The 18,279-nt window shown below is 52.4% G+C and overlaps 2 protein-coding genes across 2 annotated transcripts; both read left to right on the forward strand.

Annotated features, from left to right (window-relative positions):
• Positions 1-419: 419 nt before the first annotated feature.
• LOC137847469 (olfactory receptor 14C36-like) lies at positions 420-2,948 on the forward strand. The gene has a single exon (XM_068665739.1). It carries the CDS (start codon positions 2,013-2,015, stop codon positions 2,946-2,948), a length of 936 nt encoding a protein of 311 aa, XP_068521840.1. The 5' UTR covers positions 420-2,012.
• Positions 2,949-6,929: 3,981 nt separating this feature from the next.
• On the forward strand, positions 6,930-16,378 carry LOC137847470 (uncharacterized). Its single transcript, XM_068665740.1, has 17 exons — positions 6,930-8,446; positions 8,577-8,656; positions 8,860-8,985; positions 9,244-9,323; positions 10,043-10,154; positions 10,314-10,403; positions 10,926-11,030; positions 11,182-11,337; positions 11,494-11,645; positions 12,030-12,348; positions 12,809-12,946; positions 13,329-13,505; positions 14,044-14,199; positions 14,350-14,451; positions 14,824-14,926; positions 15,188-15,247; positions 16,139-16,378. Exons 1-17 carry the CDS (start codon positions 8,329-8,331, stop codon positions 16,300-16,302), a joined length of 2,238 nt encoding a protein of 745 aa, XP_068521841.1. The 5' UTR covers positions 6,930-8,328; the 3' UTR covers positions 16,303-16,378.
• Positions 16,379-18,279: the final 1,901 nt, after the last annotated feature.

Below are 18,279 nucleotides of genomic sequence, written 5' to 3' on the forward strand. Positions count from 1 at the left end.
CTCCTCGGGATCCTGGCGGCAGTAGCCACCTCTGGGTGGGCAACAGAATCAACGCCTGAATAAGGATTTTAAGCAAACCTAAACCATAAATAACTAAATAAATTGTCCTTGATGGAATAAGTATGGAAGAGGTGTTCATTTTCAAAAATGTGAGGGTTGGCTGTACATTCCTGTGACTGGTTTCGTAGCCCAAGGACACGGACCAGCAATATGACGACTCTTTGGCACTTCCCTTGTATGGAAGCATAAAGTCATCTAGCCGTGACCAAAAATGAGTTTCCTCCCCACTCTTTGAATGGAGACACTGTGTTCCCAGAACCTTTTGTTTAAGGGCACGCTGCACATCTGCATTTCCTAAAGGGAACTGGGAGCAGTAGAGGTGAAAAAGGTTGGCTGTGTTCTGCCACACGTGAGTGGAGAAGGATTTTGTGCACGGGACCGCTGCTGCCCCTGCGAGCCACACGGAGCTCTGTGTGGGAGCACTGGCATCTCACCTCCTGCATCTCATACGGCCTGGATTTGTCCAGTTAACTGAGTAACTGCCCTGAGCTGGGTCAGGATGTTTATGAGAGCACCGTCACTGCAGTCAGAGGTTATCTAGCAAATGCAGCTGGTGGGGAACCAGAGAAACTTGTATCTCCGTGTTGGGAGTGACTCCATATGGTCAGCTGAAAACTGGCCTGGGCTACACAACATCACAACAAAATGGACAGGATCACTTGTCCTACAAGTGGATGGACATCAGCTACTCTTTGTAGGTTGGCCAAAAGAAATCTGCTGCATACTTAAAATCTGATCGATACTGAAAACTGATGGCCTAAGATGCTGCCCTGCCCTCCAGAGGATTTTTGCATGTCAGGGAGCTGAGCCAAGGACCTCACACAGGCTGAGTCCCATTCCAGCATCAGGACTGCAAACCTAGGAGGAGATGCCTCAACTGATGGAGCTGAATGCCTTCCCTCCCCACAGGTCGAGGTGGTCTCTGCTGCCACTTTCTGGGTGCCCTGTGCAGGAGGGGAAGGCAAGACGACTCGAATGAAACTATGTGAGTGATGCAAGCCCTAACGCTGTTGGAAAGCAGTCTCTTTCCCCAGCTGAGGGAGGGAACACGTGTGATTCCTTCATTCTGTTTCCAAGGAGCCTCCCCAGGCGCCCTGCGGACATCTCAAGGGAGCCCAGAGGAGCAAAGGAAAGGAGGCCGGGTCTGCAGACAGACAGCTCTGCCCAGGAGCAGCTCCTCTGCAAGGCACAGCAGGGCTGGGCGCACTGCCTGCACGTGGTGAGGAGATGGGAGACAGAAACCATTAAAAGCTTTCTGCATGTGGAATCCAACTTAGAGCCCATTGCAGGAGAAACCGGCACGGCAGCTGGCACAGCCGAGCTCTTGCTGCACTGCAAGGAGGATTTTCCTGCACACCCCAAGAGGAGAAAGGCACGAAAAGAGCGCTCAGAACCACTGGGGCATGGAGGGCTGCTGACAGCTGGCTGGGGGAGAAATCCACGCACCCCTTGACATGACAAGTCTCGGTCTGCAGGATCAAGTGGATGAGGATCCTGGTGGGACAGTTTAAAGCTAGCATATACTCCAATCATAGGAGATCGGTCAGGGGGTGCTCACGGTTCCTCTGCTGTGGACGAAAAGGATGTGAACAGACAGAGATGCCCCTGGGCAGGGCCTCTGCTTCCAGGAGGCGTCTGCAGGGCACAGACGAGCACAAAGTGTTTGCGGTGAGCTCTGTGAACCTGTGCAGGGAGCAGACACAGGGACGGAGCAACAGCTCGCGGCAGGGCCAGCTCCAGGGAGCAGAGACACAGGCAGGGACGGAGGGGGAGATGCTCCCAGAAACGCAGCGTGAGGGTGGCTCAGACACCTCTCTGCCATCCCCTGCAGGGCACATTCCCTCCCTGGAGCAAGCCCTGCTCTGCCCACGGGTTTTCATCAGAGAAGCCTCTCCTTAACTTGTTGTTATTGTTTCCTCCTGGCACAGCTCGCCCACTCCCAGAGAAACCAAATGCCCAACAGCAGCTCCATCACCCAGTTCCTCCTGCTGGCATTCGCAGACACGCGGGATCTGCAGCTGCTGCACTTCGCGCTCTTCCTGGGCATCTACCTTGCTGCCATCCTGGGCAACGGCCTCATCCTCACCGTCATAGCCTGCGACCACCGCCTGCACACCCCCATGTACTTCTTCCTGCTCAACCTCGCCCTCCTCGACCTGGGATCCATCTCCACCATTCTCCCCAAAGCCATGGCCAACTCCCTCTGGGACACCAGGGCCATCTCCTACGCAGGCTGTGCTGCCCAGGTCTTTTCCTTTATTTTCTTCATTGCAGCAGAGTTTTATGTTCTCACCGTCATGGCCTACGACCGCTACGTTGCCATCTGCAAGCCCCTGCACTACGGGAGCCTCCTGGGCAGCAGAGCTTGTGCCCAGATGGCAGCAGCTGCCTGGGGCAATGGCTTTCTCACTGCTCTCCTGCACACAGTCAATACATTTTCCCTGCCCCTCTGCCACGGCAATGTCCTGGACCAGTTCTTCTGTGAAATCCCCCACGTCCTCAAGCTCTCCTGCTCAGATGCCTACCTAAGGGAAGCTGGGCTCATCACATTTAGTTTCTGTGTAGGTACTGGCTGTTTTGTTTTCATCGTGCTGTCCTACGTGCAGATCCTCAGGGCTGTGCTGAGGATGCCCTCTGAGCAGGGCTGGTACAAAGCTTTCTCCACGTGCCTCCCTCACCTGGCCGTGGTCTCCCTGTTTGTCAGTACAAGCATGTTTGCCTACCTGAAGGCCCCCTCCATCTCCTCCCCAGCTCTAAACCTGGTGGTGTCATTCCTGTACTCGGTCGTGCCCCCAGCTGTGAACCCCCTCATCTACTCCATGAGGAACAAGGAGCTCAAGGAGGCACTGAGGAAGCTATTGCAGTGTGCAAGGCCTCAGCATCGCTAAGGTACCCGTATTGCTCCTGTTGATGGTTGGACCAGATGATCCTGGAGGTCTTTTCCAACCTTAAGGATTCTATGTCACACCCAGCACAGACCAGGACAAAACAGGAACATCTTTGTTCACATAGATTTCAAAGTTGTGTTTCTTTCTTGGCAATATCAGTCCTGTTTTTGTTTGTTTGTTTGTTTGTTTTTTCTTTTCCTTTTATCCCACTTCTACCTGTTTTTCTAACCCAATGACTTTGAATGCATGTACAGTTAAGCTTTCTCTATAACAGACTAAATAAAGGATCCATCCGATGGGCATTTGCCTCAGCTCTGGCTTCTCATAACTTCTCTTCAGTTACAGGAGTGGTTGTGGGATAAAGAACGCAGCTGGAACGTGGAGAAAAAGCCCTGCTGGCCCTTGGGGTTGCTCTGTTCTTCACCATCAGACAATCCCTCTGTGCAGCCTTTGAGTCAGGTCTGACGCTTTCTTGAACCCACAGACACTGCCAGCAACAGGACATGGCCCTTTTGGTGCTGGTCATCCTTCTCGTCCATTCTGTCCTCTTGTGTCACCACTGAATCAGAACTGGTTAGCACCACCATAAGTATGGTTTTCCAAACTGCAATGGGGAAAACACTTAGTGACCTGACCTAATGTTAAAGCTCTCCCTGCTCAGAGCAGATCTCGGTACTAGAATCCTCCAGAGGTCTCTTCCAACTCAAATCCTCGAGGAGAAAAGGGGCTGGGGAGTGGAGGCAGGAGTAGGGAACACTGCTGTGGGTTGAGGCATTGCTGGCATTTGTAATCCCTGCTCCACGTTGTCCTCGGGTTTACACAGTGAATGAGTCCATCCTCAAAGGAAGGCTCTGCTCCATGGGCACCAGCTGTCCATCTGGTTTGGAGATACTGCAGAAAAGTTCTCCAAGCACTGCCAGGCATTGCAGAGTCCCACATTCACTGAGCCTGGAAGGGACCTCCAAAGATCATCTAGTCCACCCCCCTACTCAAGCATGGACATCCAAAACAGGTAGCCCAGGCCCATTTCCAGTTGGCTTTTGGGTATCTCCACTGATGGAGACTCCATCACCTCTTAGGGAAACTTGATCCAGTCTTTGGTATCCCTCACATAAAAAAGGCATTTTTCTAGGTGGAATTTCATGTATTTCCAGGCCTATTTCCTGTCCCCGGGCACTGTTGAGGATGTCAGCAGAAAATATGTCATACTGAATCCAGCATCCCAAGAGAGAAGAGGCTGCTGCTACTCAGTGTCCCCAGTGTTATAAATGGCTCAGGATTCAAATTAGGATTAAATAAAAAAATAGGATTTATTAAAAGAATATAAAGGAATAGAGGTAAGCAAACAGCGCTGGGTGCACCGGGAGTCTCTGCTCCACCAGGACGCACACCAGTTACATCAAGCAGCTGATTTTTATGCACCTGGACTAATACATATTCATTACTACTTCTAAAAAAATAGATTATTATAATTAGCTTCCGGGGTCCAGTTCCTCCTACTGGAGCATGCGCATCAGTCTCCTCTGGGGGTCTCTAGGGGTCTTTCATGCTGAAGGCTCGTAGTCTTCCTCTCACCCTTTGTACTTACTCGGCACTATTCCAAGTTTATGGAACACTCTCTGTACACTCTCCACAGGTCTTGTCTCCCAACCGTCCTTCAGCTTCTTTTTTCTTCCTCTTAATCTCTTGGCCCCCCCTGGCCAGATACCAAGGATCCACATAGTATCTCATAACAGTCACCAGCAGTCACCAGTTATTATCAGTTGTTCTGAAACTCCCAAACAGATTGACGACTCACGAGCAATTAAAACATTCTTTCCCAGCTATTTACAGTCATCTACATAACATCTATAGCAGTGTTAAATCAATCTCGAAGAAGACAGAAAAAAACCTGTAACTGTTAGAACTAGAAGTCAGGAATAACAAAAGCAAACAGGTTCATAAATTTAAGGAGTGTTTTCTGAAGATGTGATAAATTGACTGGAATGAGGGGGAGACTGGGGCACACTGCATCTGTGGTTCAAGAATTAAATTGCCAGTGCAGGGCCCAGAGGCAGACAGGATTCAAACAGAATTATTCTTTATGGACACAAATTTATGGACACGAATTGGAATTGTTAAAACATTCCTCACAAGATGACAGAGCATGTTAAAAGAAAATTGTTATCAGCATTACATCAATTTAAGAGTTGCTTATCACAATGTTAATTTTTTTGATCTTGGGTCTGTTGTGCTTGTTTTCAGAATAGTGTTGTATAGCACATTATTAAATGTATGTGTTCCCTGTCATGTTGTTTACCATTTCTGGGTGCGGGTTTAAGGTTATTCTTTTGCTGTATTGGATAACACTGACTTATAATAGGATACAATTATTGGTCATGAGACTAATCTCATACTTGTACCGGGCATTGCCATCACCTCCATACCTTGGGAACCATATATCGGAAGCTATTCAGAATTACACTCTTGACCTTTTTTCCTCAGGGTGTCAATCGGGGTGGGCAGTGGTGGGAAGGGAACAACAATGGGCATCACTTCTTCACTCCCTCCTTCTCCTTCACCTCCTCCTTCTCCTCCAGGCTACTGACAATAGCTCTGCAAAGCTTTGAATATACTTGGGATGGTCAAACCAGCATGTTCATATTGTGATGTCAAGTGAATGTGTTTCAGCTTTTGTTTAAACAAGTGCTTAAGAATGTCATTAAGGGATCTGTCCCCAGGCAAGAGAGTTAGGAATAGCAGGAAGTGTGGGAGAATATGGGCAGGCACCTAGAGCTGTGGTCACCTCCAGTGCTTTGGAACTTCTCCCCTAGGCAAGCGCAGAATCCTAAAAAAAACTGTTGAAATGCTTGAAAAAGGTGTGTCATCACCCCGGCATTTCCAAAGAGACACAAATCGCTGGAACATGCTTGGTCTTGGCCTATGTTTACCAAGTCTCAATCAACACCACTCCAAAACCTGTGAGAGATCCTGCAGCCACTCCAGCACCTGTGACTGGCCCTGCAGCCTCTCCAACACCTGTGATAGTCCCTGTGGCTACTCCAACTCCCGTGACAAGCCCTACAGCCCCTCAAACACCTGCAAGGGGCCCTGCAGCTATTCCAACTCCTCTGAAAGGCCCTACATCCACAAAGATGAACCCTGCAGCCACTTCAACACCTATTACACACCCTGCAGACACTCCAACTTACTGTCACAGCCCCTGCAGTCACTCCAGTCCCTGTGAGATATCCTGCAGGCACTCCAACTCCTGTGATAGTCCATGAGGCCACTCCAACCCCTGTGACAGGCCCTGCAGACACAATAACTCCTGTGACAGGCCCTGCAGCCACAGCAACTCCTGACATGGGCCCCACAGTTACACCAGCCCTCGTGACAGCCCCTACAGAAACTTCAAAACCTGTGACAGTCCCTACAGACACTCCAACTCTAGTAACAGACCCAGCAGCCGCTCCAACCCTGTGACAGACCATGCACACTCTCCACCTCTTACCACAGGCCCTACAGACACTCCAACATCTGTGACAAAAACTGCAACCCCTCCACACCCTGTGGTGGGCCCCATGGCTGAACCAGAAAACCAACCCGTGCCACTATCAGTTGCTCCTATATGCATGAGAAAATAATGGATGTGATAGTCAGACTTTTTTGTTGTTGTTGGTTTTTTTTTGATTTTTTTTTTTGTTTGTTTTTTAATGGAAGGAAACTCCTACCCAGACAAGAAAGGAGGAAGAAGATGAAGCAGGCTACTCTAAATCTGGGCTATAAAGGTAGCAGGAGGATGAAGAAGAAGAGATTAACCACATGATTTCTATACCAGAGTGAGCTATGAGATATGTGAAAAGATTTCAGCCATCAAGCTGTGTCATGGTTTAACCTGGTTGGCAGCTAAACACCACACAGCCATTCGCTCACCCTCTCCCCTCCCTCTTTGGGATGGGGAAAAAAATCAGGAAAATATAGCCTGTGGGTTGAGATAGAGTCAGTTTATTAGGACAGAATAATAATGATAATGATAATAATAGTAATAATAATAATAATGTATACGAAACAAGTGATGCACAATGCAATTGCTCACCACCCACTGACCGATGCCCAGCCTATCCCTGAGCACCCAGTCCACCCACCCCGGCTAGCCACCCCTATATATCGTTTAGCATAACCCCAGATAGTATGGAATACCCCTTTGGCCACTTTGGGTCAGCTGTCCTGGGTCTGTCCCCTCCCAGCTCCTGCTGCACCCCCAGCCTGCCTGCTGGCAGGACAGAGTGCGAAGCTGCAAAGTCCTTGGCTTGGTGTAAGCACTGCTCTGTGACAATTAAAACACCAGTGTGCTATTAATATTATTCTCATCCTAAATCCCAAACACAGCACTATAGCAGCTACTAGGAGGAAAATTAACTCTAGCCTAGCCAAAACCAGGATATTCAGCACAGGGGGAGGATGCCTGGTCCTGCAGGTCACTGTCAGAAGAGGGAACCCTCAATGATCTGCAAGCAATTCTTGGTGGCACATGCTTTAGTCAGGGGCTGTGCTCGTCCCCAGCACAGGGCTCTTGGAGCACCCAGATCTATCAGTGTGACAGAGTTAAGTCCTTCCAGACTGCTGAGCCCAGAAGACATCCCACAAGATTCCAGAGGAGCAGAGTGAGGACAAGGCCCTACCAAAGTGAAGTCCTGTTTGAAGTGTAGCAGTTCATAAACATTTATTTGGGTTTCCACAGAACTAAAGGTTTATGTCCTCATGAAATAGAATTATTTAAGTATACAGATCTTTACTGCAAATATTTTTACAAATGAAATATACGTATTTTTTTTCTTTTTAAATGGCTCTAAAGAGAACGATATTTGTGAATCAGTTGATTCATTTTTCATATAGGGGAGATAATGAAGCTCGGTCCTCTCTTTAGATTTCGGTTGAATGCATGTCATGATATGATCACTACTCAGCCCGCAATCAGCTTGGATCTTTTGATCGCAGTAAGATGTAAAACCCTTGAGCGTGCATTAACTTCTCCCATTTTCCTTGGCTCCTAAAAAAATAGCATCAACTGCAAGACAATATTAAAATTTATGGAGCCATTTCCTGGGCCTGCATGCAAGAGCAGCCCTGAGAAGAGCTGAGAACAAGGGAGGGCCCTGAGCCAGCATCACCCAGCCGGGGGCATGACATCACAGGAGGACCCTTTGTGACACAGGCCAGTGTCATCTGGCAATAGCCGGTGCTGGCACAACGGCCCCTCCAGTGTCCGTCAGGACAGTGAGGGGATAGGACAGGAGCGAGTGGGACTGGTGAGGTGCCCCCAAGTGCAGCCCACGTCTTTCCGCACTGCCTGTGGCTGTCCCGAGCCTGCGCCCTCCTGACTCTCTCATCACTCGCAATGGAGGAGAGACCCCCCAGCCGCCCCAGGGTGGCCTGGGAAGCGAGTGAGAGGTCCCAGGAGAGCAGCTCTGTATTGGAGCCCTTTGTGGTGTGCGAGGTGGAGCCGCTGCAGTCTGGTGAGTGAGGGTCTACGCTGGGGTGGGCAGGGCTGGGGCCAGCCGTGCCCCCTGCTTGAAGCCAGTGCCCCCTTCCCTTGCTTCATCCTGAAGCCCCTCTACAGTAATCCTTGCTCTCCTTCTGTCTTAGATGCTAGCTGGCTACCTGTGTACGAAGAGGAAGAGGAAGCTGTGGACTTCATCAAGGCCTTCGTCAAAAACCCAGAAAGGGTAAGAGCAACCCTTTCCATGGCGGCTGTGCCTGCATGTCCTGGCCATGCCCCGGCTCTGCTGCCAGGCTGCTGGAGGGCTGCTGGCTGGGCAGAGCTGCTGCCCTCCAGGCGTCCCGCACAGCTCCGCACCCCACAGTGCTGCGGTCCTGCTGGCTGTGGCTCCCCCCTCACGCTCCCTCTTGGTATCTCTGTGGCTGCCAGGATGACGTGCAGAAGATGAAGTTCCTGAGGAACATCGTCACTGTGTTCACAACCGCACAAGAGAAGGGCTTGTTAGAGGGCCTGGACACCTTCTGCCGTGAAAATAAGCTGACAGCGAACATCCAGGTGAGGGGACGTCTGGCGGGCTGGGGAAGGTGGCGAGGCTCCCTGGGCATTGGGCAGGGGTGTTTGGGAGCAAACATACATGGACACCCAGCTACCCCGAGTGGGATCTCGGGTGCTGCTGGGACCTCAGCACTGCAAGGTGCAGGGGGGCACTTTTGGCTGGGGATACCAGGACTCTGCCAACCCTGCCAACAGTGCTGGCTCTGCTGGCGCTGTGTGCCTGTGGCTGCCAGGTTCCATCTAATTTGTGCTCTCCAGGCGCTGTTGGAAGAGAAGCCTATTGATTACCCGTGCACAGACTTGTGGGAGGAAGCCTTCCTTGCTACTTCTGCCTTGAGGTATGTGCCCAACCCCATCCGTGGCTTGGCTAGCACAACCCCAGGGCACGAGCCAGGTGACCCTGACCCTGGCAAGCACACATCCTCCATCCGGGCAGGCCTTTGCTTTTCCATGCTCGGGACTTGTCCAGAGGGAAGAGGGAACCTTGCAGCTTCCTGACTCATCTCAGCCTTTGCCCCAAAGCAGGAGGTGTCAGGACTGTCCTCTGGCCCAGGCCAGCCTTGCAGAAGAGGATACATCCCCCAGCTGGGCTCCCCATCCCTCCCACAAAGTCCTGCCCATGGGAGGATGTGGCATAATGACCACACGGACACCAAGGTTCTTTAAGGGATCAGTAACTTCTTTATTGAGGGCATAACTTCCACTCCCTTGACATTGAGGACAGGCTCCCTTTTTATACCATTTGCTCTACAGAAGTATTTTCTACTAATTATTCATTGATCAACAACTTGGCCCAGCAACAGCAAACACCAAGCAACTTCCATGTCTTAATGGCTGGAGAACAGGCAGTCTGAGCCAGCAAGGCGTCTCCTGAATGACCCTTCTTTGTTCCTTCTGAACTCTTTACGTTCCTCATAGCCTCATCGTTAAAAGTCCAATGTTATCACCAGTCATGGGGCTTGTCAACCCCCATGGCCACGCTTCCACTGGAGGACTGTGTCCATCTCCCTTTGTTGTAGAGGCACCGTTCCCACTGACAATGTCTCTCTCTCTACAGCACAGTGGAGACTGTACTGGAGGGTGAAATGTTGTCTCTCGTAGCTGCATGCGTTAGCAGCGTCTTCTTTCTTCTGAGAACTGAGGATCTGGACGCTTGGTTCACCATGACGGTATGTGCTGCTGAGCCACAAGAGCCCCCATTCCCCTGCACTGCATGGAGTTTCCTCCTGCTTAGAAACAACTGAAGATCCCTGATGAGGCAGGTCTCGGACTGCTTCCCTCCACCCCTTCCCTCTCACCCTTGCCACAACACTTTGTCCTTCTTACAGATCCTGCAAAAGATGGATGTCATGCTGAGAACATTGCTGATCAGACCTCCGGCCTCCAGCCTCGGTGATAAGTTGCAGAGCATCTTGAAGGTCTGCAGTTTGCACAGCATCAGCTTTACAGTGGCTGTTCCTCACCCTAGAGTGAGGTGACATATAGTAGTGAAGAGTGCCCCCTGTGCCATGCACACAGACCATAGCGCCTGCCAGGCCTGTGCCCAGCACACTCAGGGGAGCCAGGGTCTGTCCACCAAGCTCTTCTAGGGCCCCGGTGTCCCCTGGCTGCTGTCAACATCCCTTGCCCTCCACACGTCCTTCCTGTGTCACAGCACAGCTTCCCCGCAGCACTCCTGGGCCTCCTCTGCCCGCAGAGCTCTCCTTGCACCAAAGCAGTGGTGGATTTGAGAGAATTTGAGCCCTGCCCTTGTGCACCACACTGGCAGCATCTGGAGCTGCCATCGCTCTGCTTTCCTGGTCCCCTGTGCTTTCCTTCCCAGTGTGAACAGGGCGTTGCTCCAGCTCTGAGGAATTCCATGATGGACAGCGTGAGTCCAGGCAGTTCTGCTGGAGCAGTTGTCAGCTCCCAGAGCAGACCAGAAGTTTTTCTTCCCACAGCTGCTACTGGAATTTACCACTTCTTCAAGCAGAGCTGTGCAGGTAAACGCCGCGGAGAGGATCTGGAATCTGTTTGCTTTCCTGTACAACTGTTGCAGGAAAGAGGTAAGGAGCCAGGCACCCACCAGCCAGGCCATCTCCCTTTCCCTTCTCATGGATTCTCATGGGGACCATGAGCACGGCTCTGCCCTGAAGGGTCTTTGTTCCTCCTTTCCCCTGACTGAATGTGTCATATCTTCCTTCCTTCTTTCCATAGCCATTTGGACAATACCTCCAGCCTTCTCAGAGGACAGCCATCATCCTCAAGACTCTTGACATAATGAGTAGCTACAGCACCGAAGATGATGAGCATTTTTGGGCCGAATTCATGGTGGACATAGCAGTTGAAGACCCTGCCACCTGGCTGATGGATGTAAGCAGCCTGTGGCTGGATTGCCCTGCCCTTGAGCCCTTTCATCCCTCACTCATCCTGCCTCGAATTCCCAGCTCTTGGGCAGCAGTTTCAGTGGTCCCTGGGCAACTGGCTGCAGTCCAGTGGCAGCTACATTCTCTCCCACATCTCCTCCAGGTGCCAAAGATTCTGAGGTTCATCCATGAAAGCCTGAGCAACTGCAGAGATTCAGACCACCAGAAACTCTTCTCAGTACTTTCCACAATGGCCAACCAGTTTCCTAGGGAAGTGCTCCTAAGCATCTTGACAGACCTCCCGACACTTGACAGGTACCAGCCCCAGAAGCCCTGGGGGCTTTTTCTATGTGGGGAGAAGGACCTGGAGAATCTCTGGCCCCTCCATCGCATGGTGCGCATCCTCCCAGTGGAGTGGGCCCCTCCATCGCACGGTGCTCGCCAGCCCTGTTGGGGCAGCCAGGGTCTCAGCATCCAGACCAGACCAAGGCAGCCCAGAGACCCCATCACACTCCCTCCTGCCCCACAGGGAGCACCACCTCAGGCCCCTCCTGCTTGCCCAGCCTGGTCCCCCAGGGCTCCCTAAGCACGGGGTGGCGAGGTCCAGGGCTGCAGGACAGCCCGGGGCCTGCGGGGTTGGTCTGGGTCATGGCGCTGTGACCAGGGCAGCCCTGCCAACAGTGTGTTCTGGGCTTGCAGCACTACGCTGGACATCTGGAAGGCGATGCTTTCCCTTCCAGTGACTTCAGAGAAGATCTTGCAGGAGCTACGGAATGTTCTCCAGGACAACGAAGTGTGCAGCTTCTTTGCAGTCAGCGCCGCGGACTTAAGCATCATTCACTTTACTGTGAGTAACCAGACAACACACCTTGTTCCCCTTTGGGGCTATGTGTGCTCCTCCAGGAAAACAGGCACAGTCCTCTCCCCATCCCATCTTCTCCAGCCTGTCACCTCTTCCAGGACACAAGGACACAGCCCCTTAGGGCCAGCACCAGCCCCCCTCCACCAGCCATGCGGGGTCCGTGTGCTCAGACATGAAGCCTGCCCCTTTCCTGGCAGTGCTGTCTTTCCCCCGGCTCCTGGCAATGACTGGGGCAGAGTCAGGACAATGTCTGGGGCTGGGGCAGAGCCATGGCCTCTGCACGGGCTGAGCAAGCTGTGAGGCCAGGGACTAGTAGCACCTGTAGCCACCTGCTTCCAGTGCCTGCTTTGTGCCAGATGGTGCTGGTCAGTCGCTCCTCAGAGGTGTGAGACCAAGAGGCTGCGGATGGCCAGATGGAAGGAGGAGCAGGCAAAGAAAGGATGCTCTGTGTTGCCAGGCGCAGGGCACACAGGAGCCACACACTCCTCCGCAGGCATGGCTGCTCCAGGAAGGGCTGCGTGTCCCTCATGCCCTGCCCTGAGCTGCCAGGGGAGCCAGGAGCTGCAGGGCGCAGCCCGTAGGCTCTGCCCATTTCTCATGGCTGTGTTCGTTTCAGATGATGAACCCCACGGATCAGCTACTAGTGTATTTATGTGTCCCTGAGACGCTTAGCATGTGTCTGAGGCTTCAAAGCCTGCCAATACTCTGGATGATGCTCAGAGCCCTCGACATCATGTCAGCAAGACCTGAGATGGTGAGTGAGATATTGCCAAGTGAACCTTTTGGCAACCTGGTGCTGGGGCAGGAGGCAACGCCATGGCTTGGCCTTGGCTGGGAGGCAGGAGGTGGGGTGGGTTGTGGTGTGGTGGGTTGTGGTGGGGCCTGGTGGCTGCCAGCTGAGCTTTCCAGAAGCTTTCCCAATGGGTTCCCTGGAAGCAGGTGGCAAAGAGGGTGACTCAGCAGGGGATACAGGATCTTTGCTCTCTTGAAGTCCCTTCCCTGTGCCCTTCTGTCCCCACAACACAGTCTGTGCTACCAGGAAACAGGGCAGGAGTCTGGTGCTCCGTAATCAGATTATTTTGGCCAGGATGGCCCTTCCCCTCTTGACTAAAAGCAAATGGTGTCGTTCTGTACAGAGAGGAAAATTGTTGGTCCTGCTGCCGGACGTGATGAATACACTGCAGTATGACAACACGCACATTACCATGAAGGCCCTGACTATCTTCAAAAATGTGATTCGTCATCTGGAGAAGAAGGAGGCCAGCCCCATCGCTCTGGCACTGGCTGGGAGACTCCTGCCTCTTTTTAACGATGTAAGACTGCTGTTGGTGACTGAGCCCCGCAGATGGGCACCCTGCAATGGCATTGCCCTTCGTGCCAGGCCTGTGGGCAGCACTCGGGCAGGGCCTTCTCCTCTCTCTGCTCCTCTGGGTTATGGTGGGCTGTCTTCTGGGCTCTGCAGTGCAGCAGGACTTCTCCCTGTCGAGTTGAGAGTTCTGGACAGCCAAGGGCTTCTGTTCTGGGGGCAGGAAGATGAAGGCTGAGTAGCCTTAGAATGCCCCAGAGGAATTATCAAAGGCCAGCTATGTCTCCTCCTCAGCCCGTTCCCAGTAGAGCTTTGCTTTGACATAACTGGTGCAGCTACTAGCAAAAGTGGGCCAGCTGGGACTGCACTCTGAGACACAGGCACCCCGTGCAGGAAACCTGTTGCTTTGCCTTGTGCAGGCCTTTAGCTCCTTTGTTCCAAACACAAGGCTTCACCCTTCACATCAGCCACCCTACGGCCCTTGCTCCCCATGGACAGGGGGAGGCTGGCAGCTGGCGAAATCCTCCTTTTGCCCTCCCTAACAGGTGTCCAGTGAGGTGCGAGAATGCTCCGTGCTCCTCTTCAAAGACTTGATGGAGTCTGTGCTGTGGTGGAAAAAAGGAGAAATGAAGAAGACGGTGCACAGGGCCATTATTCCACTGCTTTTCCGGATGCATGACAACACTGAGAGTGTGGCCAAGGTACAGATTTCAGACCTGGCCATTGACATGGGCACTGGGTGTGCTGACACCAGAGGGGTATTCCGGGCATGGGGGGGCCAGGGCAGCAGGCAATCAGACACTTTAGGTATGTGTGTGCGGTGCCATCTCCCTGCCTCTGCTTCTCCACAGGCCTCTGCAGAAGCCCTACTTGCTTGTGCAAAGTTCCTGAAGTGGAAACAGCTTGAGCAGCTGGCTCAGACTGAGGACATCTCTAAGATTGGGGGGTACTTGGTAAGGAGAACCACACAGCCCCAGGCCCCATATGGACAAGCCTGTCTGACATGCCCAGGCTGCTCCAGCCCAGAGTCCCCCGCCTGCAGCTGCATCGTGGCTCCGTTCCCTCCAGCACAGAGCCCCAAGGGCTCCTCTGCAGGCCCCTCTGCCTTCCCCACCCCCAGGATGCGGGAGGAGACCCTAGCCCATCTGGGCCTTGGCAGCGGGACAGAACGGTCTCCTAACTCTTTCCAAACCTCAGCCCCACAGAGCTCCTGGCTGGGAGCTGGGGATGGCCTGGGGGAAAGGGGAAGGGGGGTGCTGGCAGGAGGGAGTTGTCCGGCTGGCTGGGGAGGGTCTGTGAGCTCTGTGCCCTTGTGCTTTCTCCAGCTCAAGCAGAAGAGGAGCAGGGTGGAAGGATACCTGCAGCAGAGCCTGACATACCTGGAGGATGATCAGACCAGCTTGCGAAAGATGGCTGTCAAATTCATCGGTAAGCCAAGGCCCTGCTTCCCTGTCTGGGCCCTGCCCTGGCAGCCAGGCCCAGTCCTGTGGGCCCTGAAGCCCCTGATTGTACCCCCAGGAGCCCTGTGCCTCCCTCAGCCCCCTGCCCATGCAGATGGGCCTGGTGTGTGCCTCGCTCAAGCCCCCCCTTAGGCTCCATCCTTGGCGGGGAGCTGGAGGGGACGCAGCCAGGCTGGCTGGACATGGGGCTGTGCTGGGAAGCCGGCTCTGACCATAGCACTGTGCCTAGGGTTTGCTGTCGGCTCTGCTGGCATTCGGAGTGAGGAGAAGCTGAATGAGCTCATCCAAGGTGAGTGCAGGCGGTGCTGGGGGTGCTGCGCCCAGTGGACAGGGGTCAGAGCCTGCACAGTGTGCAGCCATGCCTTCCCATGCTCCAGGGAAATGGGGGAGACATGTGGGGTGCTCCTGAGCAGCAGCTTCCAGCTGATCCCTTTGTCCCAGTTGCTCCCCCTGGCCAGGGAAGGAGACAGGTGGGGCTGGCATGGCCTGGAGGCATGCCAGGAGGTCTCTGAAGGTCCGTGGTGTTATAAGTTGCCGCCTATAATTTTTCAGAGAGCATTGTATTAACCAGAGAAAGGAATTTATTGAGTAAGCAACAGCAAGCAAAACAGCGCTGGGCGGCCGTGGAGTCTCGGCTCCACCAACGGTGCGCACCTCACCCCCGCCAGGGTCCCTTTTTATATCTTGGTAATTCCGGGATTACGCAGCACATCCTGGTATATTCTGCGACTGCGCGCACTGTTGCTGGGGGGTCGTCTCTGTCCCTCTGGCGGTCGTGAAGATGAAGGGCGTAGTCTTCCTCGGCGTTGTGGTTCAACTTCTTGTTTTATTTGGTCACGTTGGCCCAGCGTGAGACAGGAAGGCAGGATGTTGATACACTAGTTTAGCAACTTACCAGGAGATGGTTCCATGAGCTTTGCAGCAGTGTCTTTGAACAAAAGAGGCAACTGAGATGCAGAAGGAGAGAAGGGGAGGGGCTTCTCTTTTTTGTTACATTAAGCAAGGGAATTTTCATAGTGTCTAGACAAGCGTTATACAGCTCCTTACTTCAGCAGGGAACTTTCGCAACCCCTGCTCCTCAAACAGAACTCCTTGTTTTTATAATACAAAAGACAATGAACAAACATTTATTGTGTATTACATGTGGGTTTCATCTCTGCTCTATTTCTTCCTGTTGCAGCCCTCCAACTTGTCGTGAAGGATGTCGATCCATCAGTGTGCATTACAGCAGCTCACACCATCCTAAAACTGAGAAGTCGAATTAAGACACCAATACCTCTATGGGATCGACTTGCAGAATGTTGCTGCTGGCCCTGCATAGCCAGGGCAAATGACTCTGTTTAATTAAAGCTGGAAGAGTAAATCAGTCTGATTGTGTCCTTCACATGGGCAGCAGCCTGGGTGCCGTTCCTGGCCTCTGCCCCCGTGGGCTTTCCATCAGCAGAGCCTGGCTGCAGGATTGTTGGAGAAGTTCAGCCCTTCATTACGCTTTGCCCTCCAAGCGGCTGAGTTTCTTCACCCCTGTGGAAGTCTTATTTCAGGAAACAGAGGGTAAAAGCAGCCCCTGGAGGAATGAGGATTGCTCCAAGAGCTGCCTGATGCCCACGCTTCCCAGCAGCCCATGGCAGTGCAGCATGTACTGGGTGCAGCTTGCTCCAAAAAGGCTGTGGTGCCCCAAAGGCCTGTCCAGAACCGTGGCCGTACAGGTCTCTGGCTGCAGGGAGTGCCAGAGCCTGTGGCTGCCAGGGGAGGGAGGCAGGTATTGCACCTGCGTGAGGTGCAAGCAGGTGGGAGATGTGGTCAGCGTGGTGGCAGAGCTGAACAAGGAGGTTGAGAGACTGAGGGCCACCAGGGGCAGTGAGCAGAAGTGTTCCTTTTTTGTGCTACTACGCTGCCTTTGTATCAAACTTTGGTGGTTTTACTCAGGTGGGCAGCCGAGCTCCACCACAGCCGCTCTCTCACTCCCCCTCCTCAAAGGGAAAGGGAGAGCAAATAGGACGTAAAGGGCACAAGGGTTGAAATAAGGACAGGGAGATTGCTCAACAATTATCATGACAGACTCAGAGTAGGGAGATATGGGGTTCCACGTGCATCTGGAGAACACGGTGTGCGACTTGGAGTTCAGGGTCAGAGCTGAGTAGTTCCCGAATTACCCACATGGTGCCAGAATTACCCAAATGGCTTGGTGGGGGAGAGCTGACCACTGCTTGGGGGTGGGATGGGCATCAGTCAGTGTGTGTGTAGCAACAATTACCTTGTTCATCACTTGCTTTGCACATTCTATTATTCTTATCATCATCATCATCATCATTCCCCCTTCATTTTTTGTCCTACTAAACTGTCTTTGTATCAAGCCACCAGCTTTGTTTTTTGTTTTTTTTTTTTTTCTTTTCCCAATTCTCCCCTCCATTCCACTGGGTTGGGGGGGAGGATGAGCAAACAACTGTGTGGTACTTAGCTGCCTGCTACATAAGTCCTTTTGGCACACAATGTGGGGCCTGACGGGTAGGGATTAGGACAGATCACAGAATCACAGAATAGTTGAGGTTGGAAGGGACCTCTGATGAACATCTAGTCCAACCCCCTGCCAAGCAGGATCACCTAGAGCATGTTGCACAGGATGGCATCCAGGTGAGTTTTGAATATTGCCAGAGAAGGAGACTCCACAGCCTCTCTAGGCAACCTGTCCCTGTGCTCTGTCGCCCTCACAGTGCAGAAGTGCCCCCTCATATTGAGCTGGAACATCCTGGGCTTCAGTTTGTGCCCACTGCCTCTCACCCTGTCGCTGGGCACAACTGAAAAGAGTTGGGTTCCATCCTCTCAACACCCTCCCCACAGATATTTATATACATTAATGAAGTTTCCCCTCAGTCTTCTCTTTTCCAAGCTAAACAGGCCCAGTTCTCCCAGTCTGTCCTAGTATGACAGGTGCTTCAGTCCTCTAATTGTCTTCATAGCCCTAGTCATAGCCCTGATCCCCTTTGTAACCCTCTGCAGATCTGACCAGAGCATGTTAAAAGACGTTATAAGCATTAGGTCAGTTTAATAGTTGATGATCACTTTTGTTTGTTTGTTTGTTTGTGTTTGTTTTTGTTTTGTGGTTGTTTTGTTTTGTTTTGATGTTGGGTTTGCTGTGTTTGCTTTCAGAATTGTGTTGTATGGCACATTACTCGTATGTGTTCCCTGTTGTGCTGTCTGTCATTTCTGGGGGGTGGTTTAGTGTTATCATATTGCTCTGCTGTGTAACTCTGCCTTCTGATATGATAAAATTACTGGTTGTGAGACTAGTTGGGCCATAACCTCTGTGCTTCTGGAACCATC

This window comes from Anas acuta, chromosome W (assembly GCF_963932015.1).
Source record: "Anas acuta chromosome W, bAnaAcu1.1, whole genome shotgun sequence".
Taxonomy (NCBI): Eukaryota; Metazoa; Chordata; class Aves; order Anseriformes; family Anatidae; genus Anas; species Anas acuta.